General features: G+C 44.5%; 1 protein-coding gene across 4 annotated transcripts in view; it reads left to right on the top strand.

Moving 5' to 3' along the window:
* Nucleotides 1–2,024: 2,024 nt before the first annotated feature.
* HIVEP1 (HIVEP zinc finger 1) overlaps nucleotides 2,025–12,415 on the top strand; it is a 173,516-nt gene continuing 163,125 nt past the window's right edge. For 2 of the 4 annotated variants that reach the window (XM_066377072.1, XM_066377075.1), the window contains exons 1-2: nucleotides 5,525–5,783; nucleotides 8,760–8,902. In XM_066377072.1, the coding sequence (XP_066233169.1) occupies nucleotides 8,863–8,902 (40 nt within the window). In that variant the 5' untranslated portion in view covers nucleotides 5,525–5,783; nucleotides 8,760–8,862. Of the gene's footprint in view, nucleotides 2,121–5,186; nucleotides 5,273–5,524; nucleotides 5,784–8,759; nucleotides 8,903–12,415 lie in introns of those variants that run through there. The other 2 variants (XM_066377073.1, XM_066377074.1) reach the window with 2 other exon arrangements.

Raw genomic sequence — 12,415 nt, forward strand, 5'->3', positions numbered from 1 at the left:
ATCATCTTTAAGCTTTGAGCATCTCCATACTTTTTGGCTTCCAGTCATGGATCTACTATTTTCTAGCTCTGTAGCTACAGGCAGAGCACTTAGTATTTCTAAACCTCTTTCATCTGTTGTAGGCTTTATAGTGGAGATTGAGTTTATATAGAAAAGCGTGGCATGTCATAAGCTCTCAATAACTGTCAATCACTACCACAACCACTACTGATACTATTACTACTTCTGTTGACACCAATGCTACTATTACATCTTCTGCTAGTAAAAATACTACAATGATGGATCCTAAATCCATCAGTGACAATAATTTTCCTTAAAAAGTTTGTTTTCACGCAACATGTCTCCAAATGACTACCAACTCTAGGCATACTTCAGAGACATTGCAGGTTTGATTGAGACCACCTCAATCAAGTGAATGTCACAAGGGAACAAACAAATTTTTTTATTTCCATTGAATATATAAATTGTGTTTACACTCTACTGTAATCTAAGTGTGTATTATCTAAAAGAACAATGTATATACCTTAATTAAAAAATATTGCTAAAAAATGTTAACCATCATTTGAGCCTCCACTGGCTTGTAATCCTCTTGCTGGTTGAGGGTCTTGCCGTGATGCTGTTGAAAACACAGTATCTGTAAAGTGTAATAAAGGAAAGCATGCCTGTATTTGCAGTATTATATCTTAATTCTTTCCGTAATTCCTTCTTAATTCCTTCCTTTCCCCTGGTTGCCTGTTGCCTACCTATTCTGCTTCCATAGCTCATTACTGGAGAACCCACCCTTCCTGTTTGCCTAGGACAGCCCAGGTATGTGTCCTCATCAGAGCACAGTTATTAATAACTTCCCTTTCCCTCTCAAAAGTGTCCAGTTTGCATGCTATATTTATATGCTCACTCTACTTTTTTCACATTTGTTTTGATTTTCCACTCTAGCAGAAGAACCATCACACACAGTTTACTTGCTCTCACAGTCAAGTTATTTCCCTTGCCTGAAATGCAGTTCTCATACTATTGCCGAATCATGAAAACTCTCCTTCAAAATCCTACTCAGAACTCAACTTCAGTATGGAACTTTCTCTCATAATCCTGCCCTCCACCCAATCTCAGCAATCATGTAAATAACTCTGTATAACTTTAATTGGCTCTGTTTATAAGCTGCTTCTATCTTTTTTCCCCCTCTGGGTACTTTCCCACGTGTGTTTATCCTGTCTCCATTAATTTGCAAACTCCCAAAGGGCAAGGCCTGAACACAGGCTGGTGTGGCATAAAGCGGATGAATAGTTAAGGGCTGAATGGTAGACAGTGCAATCCTTCTTCATTTCTAATCTTTTTTTTTTAAGCACCCTTTCTCAGTGCTTTGTTTGTGATGGTCCTAAGACTGCTAACCTAATATAAATATATATCCAGTTTCTGCTAGTGTCCAGTTAGCTAATATACAATCAACAGTTACAAGTTTTCCATAATGTGAGGGGGAGGGAGCCAGATATTCTAACGTATATAGCAACGGTATATGAAAGGCATGTTATTAATGGAGTTTATTTCCTTCAGAGGTATATTCTTGTCTCTTCAAGGCCCCAGGTCTATTAAAAGAGGGAAATAACATTTACTTTTAAAACAGATCTAAAAACCAAACAAAGCCTCAGAAAACATACAATACTACCTTGTCCTAAGTCTGTGCTGACAGTGGAGGGAAATGAATCTCCAGAATTGCTACTAGATGCATGGATTGCTCATTTCAGTCCAGGTAACAAAGACAGGGCAAATGCTCCTTTTTCACAGCGGAGCTAAGAAGTGGGGATTCTTTACCGTGATCACCTGCTTCCTTCTCTTCAAACCAGCATATAAAATGGCAAATATCTGTATACCATTCTTGGCGCAGAGCTCACGGCATAAACCCACGTAGGCAGTGTACTAGATAAATAACATCAAAGCCCCAAGCATGGGCCAGAAAAGGAGGGGGGAGGGGGCAAAATCAGACTAGGGAACCAAGCGCCTCCCCCTAGCATTTCCTCTCACGCCCACTTCCAACCTAGGAGACTTTTGGTTTCTGCTTTTGTTGTTTTTAAAATGAAAACTTAAATCCAGGAAGCTTTGGTTTAGACTTTTGCGTTGCAGTTCGGGTAAGTTTGCTCTTGGTTCTTTTGTCTGGAGTCTGGCTTGGGAAGAGCCTGGGCGTTGGGCAGAGTTGGCTGGGTGCGCGAGGAAGGTTTTGTCGCCGGGTCGCCCTCAGGAGGAGGGGAAGCAGGGGTGGACAGGAAAGTCCAGCGCGCGCGGAGAGCGGAGGGGAGGGACAGGCGGCGGCGTGACCCGGTGGCCGCCAGAGAGGAACCTCGGGGAACTCCGCGTGGCGGTGGCGCTGCCGGGCTGCACGCAAGGCGGAGAGCAGGGGCCGCGCCAGGGGGGAGTCCGATCGGGGCCGGGCGGGGCAGATGCGTGGGAAACCGGGCTGGGAACGCGCGGGCAGCCGTGGCGGCACCGAGTGCGGTGGACGCAGTGGGACGGCGCAGTCCCGCGACAAAGCGGGAGGAATTCAGTCCTCCCAAAATTGCTCAGCAAAGAAAATGTGTGCAGAACCTCTCAGTGACACTACCCTCTCTCACTTGAACATCAGTCCCGGAGAGGGGCTGCAAATGAGTTCACAAGAGTAGCAGAGATGCAGCCGGAGAGAAATAGGCCCCTAGCCCCTTATTTGTGTATTTACTTATTTACTTATTTATTTATCAGAGCACTATCACCTCCCCCATTTGTTCTAGAAATTTTGACAATTGAAACTGTTTACCGCTCACATTTATCTTCTTAAAAAATTTTGTCTCTACATTTTTATAAGATACAATTTAAGAAATTATTTAAATTTGCCACAAAACAAGCCGAAAGTACTTTATAGTTTAGCTAGCTTTCCTTACTTTCTGCTAAGAAGTTAGAATTGGAGGGAGAATTAGAAAATAAATTGCACTTATAAATTAATTCACAAATAGAAAAGAGGCAACTGTTCGGTATAGTATGTAATTTAAAAAAGTTTAATATGATTTACTGCTCAAAAAAGTTAAATTGTGAGTAGTCTTTAACAAATTGAAATGACAAAATTGCATTCACAGCAATGCCAAATCCCTTTATAAACACTGTTCACAATACATATTCTGTTACCTTCAACAACTATTGTATTAAAATTATACTGTTAGCAATTTTGAGTTAATAAGTGACACAAAGTAGAATTAAAAGTTACCTTAATCTTTATCTTCTGACAGATTAGGTATCATTTCACATGTAAATAAATGTTGTTTTTTTTTTATTTAAATACCCAGTTGGGAAGGTATATTACATGCCGTTTGTGATTGTGATCCATTAGATGTCATTTCATTTTATAAGAGATGATTATATCATATCGAAAAGAAAAAACTGCATTATTTCACTGCAAGTTTGGAAATATGTTAGGCTAAACATCATTTCAAATTTAGGCAAGTTGTTGGATGTTATTTCCTCTTATGACCAAAGTTAGTTTTTAATAGGCATATTCCCCACCCCCTTTACATGACATTATTTTGGAAATGTTCGCCATTATTGAGTATTTCATTTTTAATTATTTCCATTCTTGTGCGTTAAGCTTGTCTCAGCACAAATGAGCTATAGGTAGGATTTCTTCAGGGGAATTTTAATGGTGAACCCTAGCAGGAAAGACCTAGCCATCTTTATGGAAGCCCCAGGGAACAAAGCAATTCAAGTTTGCACAGATGGTCAGCATAGTGGGTGTACGGTCGTTTAGCATTTTTATTCCATAAAAGGGGAAAGCAGTTTGGTTTGACCTGAAAAAAATCTTTCTGCATCAACATTTTTGTTTTACCTTATTCCTTCCAAATTCAGTGTGGCCCCTAAATCAGTCCCCCTTGCCTGCTTCTTCAGGTGCACATGTAGAAATTCTGAGCCCCGAACTTTAAACGTTTTTTAGGTAAATTTCCGAAAACCTTCTTCGTTACCCAGGTCCAGCCCCTCTGATTTCTTTTCTATAGATTTCCACTCCTTGCTTCCTCTATTGCTTTCTAGCGGCGGGGGTCATACTCTGGTTTATGGTAATTACTCCCTCTTCCCCCTTTCTCTTCTCTGTTGCGTCCCTAGAGTAAGCACAGCGGTTGCTCAGCGCCGCATTCCGCTTTCTTGACCTAAAACACCACTCCCCTTCTTGCCCCAGTCTGTCAGGCGGACAGTCAAGGGTTAACAGCGCTCAACGCTTGGGCTCTGGGAACCACCAGCGCGGGCTTTGGAGCAGCCTATAGAATAACCTGGGCTTTCCTCAATCTTTTAATAGAACATCCGCCACCAAAAAGTGGTTTCAGTTCAGGGTTAATAATATGTCCCCTTCCAACCTCCAAATCAACAAGCCGTCCCCCCTCCCTTTTCTTTTAAAGTTGTTTTTCCAAGTTAATTAGTTTCAAGTTTCACAATGACTTTCCCCTTCCCTCAACGCATTGCTGAGGAAACCCCCTTGGGGTGCCCCCTTTCCCTTCCCCTCCCCCTCTCGGGCCCAGGCGGGAGGGGCGGGGCTGGGAGACCCCATGACGTCACCGAGCCGGCCCACATCCTGCTTCAGAAAGTGAAGAGAAGGTAAAGGGAAACTACCGCTCAGCCCGTCCCCGCCCCTCTTCTCGAACCAACCGGCCCCAACTGCGCGAACGGGCTATGCCTTTCCTGAGCCGCGTGACTCGCCAGGCCCGCCCCACCGCCCCCACCGGGCGCCAGTCCTTAGCCGGCGCGACCCCGGACTCCCGCCCTTCTAGTCCCTAAACCAGCCCCTCCCCCATCGGGTCGCGCCGCTGCCTCCTTCCGACCCTCTTTTCTTCCCCGTGGCGGCCCGGCGGGGCGGAGCCGCGGGCGGACGACTAAGTGTACGCGTTCTCGGGCCCGCCCCGCCGGGGAGACCCGGGGTTCCGGGCTCCACGCGATCCCGGAGCGGGGCACCCACCCTCATCCTGTCCGAGGGGTGGGCTGGCGGCCGCGCCGGTCCAGCTGGGCCTCCGCGCCCGAGTTGACCTCCGCCCTTCTTCAGCACAGCTCTGGCCTCAGTCCTTACCTGGGACGCCCCTGCCCCCTCCCCGTCCTCCTGTCGCAGCCCGGGCCTCCCCGCTCCCGCCTTCGGGGATCCCCTGCCGCCCCGCCCACCCGCAGGAAAGCCTGGGACCTTCGCCCCCCGCACCCCCCACTCCTCGCGCGCGCGGCGCGCGGCCCGCGCTCCTGTTGCCCCTAAAGACGCTAAACGCGCCCTACTTTGTCCCAGGGAGAGGTAAAGCCTGCACCCGCCCTCTTCGGCCCGGCTCCCGTGGTCCCAGGCCCCCCCCCCCCACCCCATCCCGCCTCGTCGCGTTGGGCGCCCCGGGCTTCGCCGCCCGGCCCCCGGACACAGCTCCCCGTGCGCGGTCCTGCAGCGGCCGAGAACGTCGGCAAGCGCGACCGTCTCCCCCGCCCGCGCGCTCCGCACTGCCCCCCGCCCCCCGGCCTGCTCCCCTGTTTAATATTTCAGCGCTGGGTGGTGTGAGTGCCAGTCGCCGGCCTTTAGTGTGGCTGCTGCTGGGGCGGCGGCGGCCGTGGGGAGGAGGAACGGAGCCGGGTCGGGAGCAGCCGCAGGAGGAGGTTTTGTTTGTGTTTGGGGTTGTCAAGTGAGGGAGGGATCCCTGGCGCTGCCACCGCCGCCGACGCGCAGGGGTCGCGGAAATTCCGGGCTTCGGCCGCCGCCATCAGCGCAGTCCCAGGGCCGGCTGCGGAAGCAGCCGGTCTGCCGGGCGTCCTGACAGCAGGTTCGGCGGGGGCTCCGCGGCGGGGGCGCTGCAGCGGGGAGGGTGGGTGCGGTGGGGTGGGCAGAACCACATTCCCCTCCGCGGGCGGGGGGCGTACGGGCGCGCTTGTGTGTTTGCGTGTGTGTGCAACCGCCGACCTTGCAGAGGGGATGGCTGCGTGTGGGAGACGCTTGCTACTTCTGGGCGCCCTCGCCGCGCGCGAGCGGCCCAAGCTGCGGTCCCGCGAGCTGAGCGAGCTGAGCAGGTACGGAGGGACCCAGCCTCCCCGCCCGCCTTCTAGCCGCAATCGTATTTTGCAAGAGGGTGGGGGGTGAGGGAGACCAGGCCGCGGCTTCCAACCTCCCGGCTTTGTGGCTTTCTTTCCCTTTCGTTCTTTGCTCTAAGTCCCTGTTTACTCCCAGCCACCTTCTTTCCGGGTTGGGAGTACGCGCCTGCAGCAGTTGGGACGAGGGCGGTGGGTTTAGGTGCGGGTCGGATCTGCCTGCCTTCGGGGTCTGGCTGGGGAAGGAGTTGCTGCTGGAGGGGAGGAGGCGCTGGTGGAGCTGGCTGCAAGGAGGAGTCTCGGCTGCCGTGCTCGCCTCATCTCGTTGTCCTCCTGCTCTCCTCATCCACTCTGGTCTGCTTTCTGAGCTGGCACCTCCACCTCCCTCCCCTTCCTGGCATGCGAAGTGCTTTGTTCAGTGCAGCGTTGCAGAGGGGTTTTCCCAGGCTCCGCCCTCCACATTCATTCAAGTTTTTTCTCCTTGCAACTATCTTTACGCTTTTTGGTCGTGTCATGTTTTTGCTCCATGTGGTATTTATTTCTTTCCTGTAAAGGAATGATTTGTCACTCGTCCTGGTTGCTACAGTGCTCTTGTAGTCTTTGAAAATACCCACTCACCGTCTCCCACAATGATTTAAAGATGGGATGGACAGCTAGGGCCAGCGGGAAGGCAATGAATGGGGTATCAGTAAGCTGTAACTGACTGGGAATTTGCATATTTTACATTTTATGTACCTCATCTTATGGCAATCACGTGACTATAACGATTGGAGTTCACGCTTTAAGAACTTCCAAATATCATGATCATTTAAAAGGTTTAACAAGGAACATATTTAAGCATACAGTATATTTGGCCCTAATGCCTCTAAATTTTCTATTGAATCAGAAGCTTTATGAATCGGATGGTGGATGTCATAAATGCAGAGAATTGAGGAACCATATCTTTTATAGGTCATTTAGCACACTCCTAGATGAGGTACATAATAGTATTGGACCATCATATTTCATATTCTTCCCCACACATTTAAAGAACTATACAAATTTTTTTGATAATATCAGGGATAACATTTAGCCATATCAGGGATAACATACTGAGGTTAATTGTAGCATTCCTTTTATTTGTTCTGTTACAGTGAAACCATAAATTTATATACCCATATCCTGGGATACTAGTTATATAGTCTTTCCCATTTAGGCTTTCTTAAGGAGAATATTTGAGTTATTTTGTGTCAGGCAGTGGCACGTTGTTTAGTCCTTACACTCTATGAGGTGGATACTATTCTCTAGTTTTACAGTTGGGAAATCCGATCTTTGGACAGGTTAAGTATCTTAAACAAGGCTACACAGTAAGCTGTAAAGCCTGGCTTTGAACCTAGTCTGATTTGACACCAAAATATAGCCATGACTTGTGCTACACATCTTCTTTAATAAAACCCCAACAGTAGGTATTATCTCCACTGAGAAAATACTCACCCAGAGTTACTGAGTCAGATGGTGTCACTTTCCTTAGTTGCTGGTCATGCACACATTAGTTAACTACTTCTCAGCTCAATTTTCTTGTCTCTAAAATGGATAAACATTAGCTACCTGATCAATTATTAGCATTAAATTAGGTGATGTGTAGGAAACACATAGGCACACAGTAGGTGCTCAGTAAGAATTCTCTTGTTCTGTACAGGATCTAACAAGTTTGAAACAAAGCATTCCTATTCTATTTATGTGTTTGTTTAGTGATAAAAATTTTTTTTGTGTAATAATCATAATAATGAACTTTGCTTATCAGTTGTATTGTATTGAAGGAAGTTGAAACTAAAATTTTAGCTCAATGATCCTTGACCTTGTGGAAGAGGAGGCCAAGATAGCTGATTTGGGGAGAGAGAGGATTAGGTTTTGTATTATTACTGTCTTGGCATATTGCGTTTCAGATCATTGTTTTTAAAATGTCTGAGTCAGGATAGACTAGGTTATGCTGTAATAACAAATGACTCCCAAACCTCAGTGACATAAAACAACAAAGGTCTCTCTTCTTATTTATGCTGCATGATCATGTTGGGTTAGTGGGAGTTCAGCTCTGTGATGTCAGGCACACTGCCTAGAATAGTAGCTGTCCTATGGCAGAGGGGAAAGGTGCTCTTCAGGCTCTTGTCTCTATAACTAAATGCTCTAGCCTGGAAGTAATGCATGTCTCTTCCACTCACAGGTCATTAGCCAGAACTAAATACAGGGAGGCAGAAAGTACAGCCCTACCACGAGCCGAGAAGGGAGAACTGGAATAACGGGGAGCAATCACTTTAGCAACCACATATATTAACTGAATTAACTCAGTAAAACAAGATGAGTGAGACCTGGTCCCTGTGCTCAAAGAGTTTATGAATGGGTAGACATATACTAAATATAGCATATCCCTTTTATAGCCCGACGCTATACTGTACTTATACCTGATAACATTACTTAAAAACACAAGTCAGTGAATTTTTCCCCTCTTCTTTGATAAAGGTACAGTGAGTGTTTTATTCTGTTTTCTTAATGAAAAAGCCTAGATATTGACAAAATGGTGTGTCCTGTCTTTAACTAAAAGTTAGTAAATAATCTTTTGCAGCATTTTCCGGCTTGTTTATGTTTTGTTGAGTTTAGGTTAGTGCTGTCTTAAGCCGTTACTTTTGAAGTGTATTTTTTCTTTGATGGTAGTAAAATGTGATTTTTTTCTTTTTCAGTATATGGATTAATTGATGGACATTAAGTTTATGGAGCTACCTTTTTATGACCTGCTCTTCCTACAGTTTCTAAGCAGAAAAAGGGGTCCCTGAATCCAAGAAGATGCCTCGAACTAAACAGATTCATCCCAGAAACCTAAGAGGTAACACTTTGCATTAAAGAGAGGTTGGGTTGACAGTAAATCTTATAATAAGGTATCTGTTTGGTGACAGAAATGGCAGCTAATTAGATGCTGATCTTGTTCCATGGTAGGCTCCAGGAGTGCTCGTTCCATTTTTCTCATTCACTTCCACTTGCCCTGCACAATTCTTGTCTCTTAGAAGATGTTTTGTAAATATTTGTTGAACAAATGAATTGAATTTAACAAACTTAGTGTCTTCCCAACCATTAGATCAGTGGTTCTCAAAGTGTGCGCCAGGGTGCACTGGTGCGCCCTAGAAGATTTCCAGGTGTGCCGTATGATATTCCAGAGAAATATGTGCCTGTTGGGGACCAAAAAACCAGCAGGGTTTTTGGAGTTTAGATTTTTGGGGGACAGAGGTGTGGAGAATTGGCTGCAAGCTGACAGTCTGCCCAACCCCCTACCTCACTTGCCTGATTAGGTTGCAAAAGGCTGTTAAGCTGTGGTGCTGGATTGTTTACACTACCCCCCATGTTCCCTGGAAAGACTGGAGGCAAGTTTCTTCTATCCTTTGGTGTCAAGTTAAGATATGTATGGTGGGGGTTTTCTGCACTCAACACAATTAAGAGTGAAAAGAGAAGAATTCTTCAATATATTGACAAGGAAGTGAGAGTTTGCCTTTGAAATATATGCCCAAACATTGAAGAAATCAGCTAGGACACATCAGGCTCATGTTTCTCATAAACACAAGAATGAAAAAACTTAACACATTCATGCCAGGACCTGCCGAATTTACTAAATCTTACTAAGAATATATATATATATATAAAAAGATAACTTTATTGTTGTAGTTTTATTTTTTAATTCGTCTTTTTTTATGAATTTTAAAAAGCATAACTCAAAAAATGTAACATAAAACATGTTTTTTAATGTCAGAATAAATTTAATTTGTTGTACTCATTTAATTACCATAAAAGCACACTTGGGCTTTATATTTTTTTCTTTAATATTTGACTTAATTATTATAACATATTTCTCAGAAATCTATATATATAGTGCGCCTATAATTATTTGTAGGATTTTAAATGCACCCTGACTTCAAAAAGTTTGAGAACCACTGCATTAGATGGTGGTATTAAAGCCTGTGATTTACCCTGTTGTAACAGGGGCCATATTTGGATTGAGGAATTTGAAGTAAATGACTGGATATTGTTTGCCAACTGAATGACTATAGATTTTTTTCACTCCTCCCCTATATTTCTTTTCTTTTCCCTCCCTCCCTCCCTCCCTCCCTCCCTCCCTCCTTCCTTCCTTCCTTCCTTCCTTTCTTTCTTTCTTTCTTTTTTCTTTTATTCAGTGAGAGGAGAGGAGACAGAGAGACACACTCCCACATGTGCAGGAGTGGGATCCACCTGGCAAGCCCACTAGGGGGTGATGCCCTGCCCATCTGGGGCATTGCTTCATTGCTCAGCAACTGAGCTCTTTATAGCACCTGAGACGGAGGCCATGGAGCCATCCTCAGTGCCCAGGGCCAACTTGATCCAATAAAGCCTTGGCTGCAGGAGGAGAAGAGAGAGAGGGAAAGAGAGAGAGAGGCGAGAGGGGGAGGGGTAGAGAAGTAGATGGGCACGTCTCTGTGTCCTGACTGGGAATTGAACCCAGGACATCTACATACCAGATTGACTTTCTACCATTGAGCAAACCGTCCAGGGCCCCGTATATCTTTGGAGATTTATTTTCATACTACTCTTTACATTAGAGTAACAAGAAGTGAAGACAATTGTAGTTGACACTATCTCAGACCATTATTTTCAGATCTCAAAATTAAACTGATGTATTTTTCACAAGGAAGCAACTGGTCAAAAATATGCATATAATACACATTATATGCAAACATAGAAAAGAGTGTTTCCCCTTAACTGTGAAGAGATATTTTAATATTAGAAAAGTAAGCTTATTTTTAAAAAGATTTGTAGAAAGTATTGCTCAAAGGTATTTTATCAACAGGGAATTGCAATTATCTTTTATATTTAACTTTAGTAGATAAGAGTGTAGCAGTGTTAAGCAATGAACTATTAAAACAAGTAATTCTAAGCTGAGTAAAGTCTCTTATGTAAAATACTTTTACAGGAAAAAATTCTTGAGCACATGCAAGGTAAAAAATGACTTAAAATCAAGTTAATTGACAGTGTTCCTTGGTGAAATAAATTTGGTCAGTGATCATAAGGTAATAAAAATGTGGTCAATTTTGTGGCCTGCTTGAATCTGGAAACAGTGCTGTGTCCTGCCTAAAAGAGTATTAGAACTCTCTTCTGGCACTGGTAGCTGCCCTGGGCCAAGTTCAAATTGATGATTATAGTACCAGTGTATAATGAGGTGAGGATTTATACAGGGAACATCAAGTGTTGTATGTTGGATTTTGATTTTTCAGATTCATAGAAAATGTTGAAAATTGACCAGGTATTTGCTTGTCTCCCTTGCTAGAATCTTAGCCCCAGAAAGTAGGGGTTTTCTCTCATTTTAATGTTAAGCAGAGCCTCTACCCACCTGTGCCAGCTGCAGTGGTCATTTGGAGACCTGGGGCCAGTTTTTATAATTCACCTACCTAGGGAGGGTGCCTTGATCCAGTGAGGGCAGCCTAGGGCCAGTGGATGCTCAGACCCAGCACAGTCCCTGGCAGCTAACGAGCCCAGATACTTGTTGAAGAAACGAACATATGATTGATCTGAAAGTATGTATTATTCATTAGGTCACAAGTATTAAATGTTTTTCATTTTTAAAATACATACACTTGACCCTTGAACAATCCATATTTGGATAATGCAGGTCCACTTCTTTGTGAAGGATTTCTTTCAGTAAATAAATACACCATATTATTTTCTCTTCCTTATGATTTTCTTTTCTGTACCTTACTTCATTGTAAGAATACAGTATGTAGTACTTAAAACATACAAAATGTGTTAATCTACTGTTTATGGTATTGGTAAGGCTTCGATCAACAGGAGGCTATTAGTGGTTAATTTGGGAGGCAGTCAGAAGTTATTTGTGGATTTTTATCTGCAAAGGGTAGGTCAGTGCCCCAGCCCCCTGCTTTGTTCAAGGGTCAACTGTACTTTATAATTTATATAATATGACTATCCAGAGAAACATATATTTTTAAACTGTAGATTCATTTCCTTTCTGTATCAAGTAAGTGAACAACCCAACAGATATTTGTGAAACGCTTTCATGTGCCACTGTTTTAGATGGTAGGGAAAAAAATGGTAATTGGACCTGGACCCAGAGAAAAGTAAGGAATCAAGGAGGGTAGATAGGTAACCTTATAACTGTACTATTGCAGTGAGGGAGTAACAGGTAGGGAACAGAGATAGGGGATCACATATTGTCCTGGTTGTGGAGGGGCAGCTTGGAATGGGGCAGAAGGGAGATTTAGAGAAGAAAAAGTATCATTTGAACTGGGTTCTTGAGGCTGAGAAATTATCCGAGAATCTGACAAGGCAGAGTGAGTACATTTCATCTGGGAGTAGAAGCCAT

This window comes from Saccopteryx leptura, chromosome 3 (genome assembly GCF_036850995.1).
Source record: "Saccopteryx leptura isolate mSacLep1 chromosome 3, mSacLep1_pri_phased_curated, whole genome shotgun sequence".
NCBI classification, from domain to species: domain Eukaryota; kingdom Metazoa; phylum Chordata; class Mammalia; order Chiroptera; family Emballonuridae; genus Saccopteryx; species Saccopteryx leptura.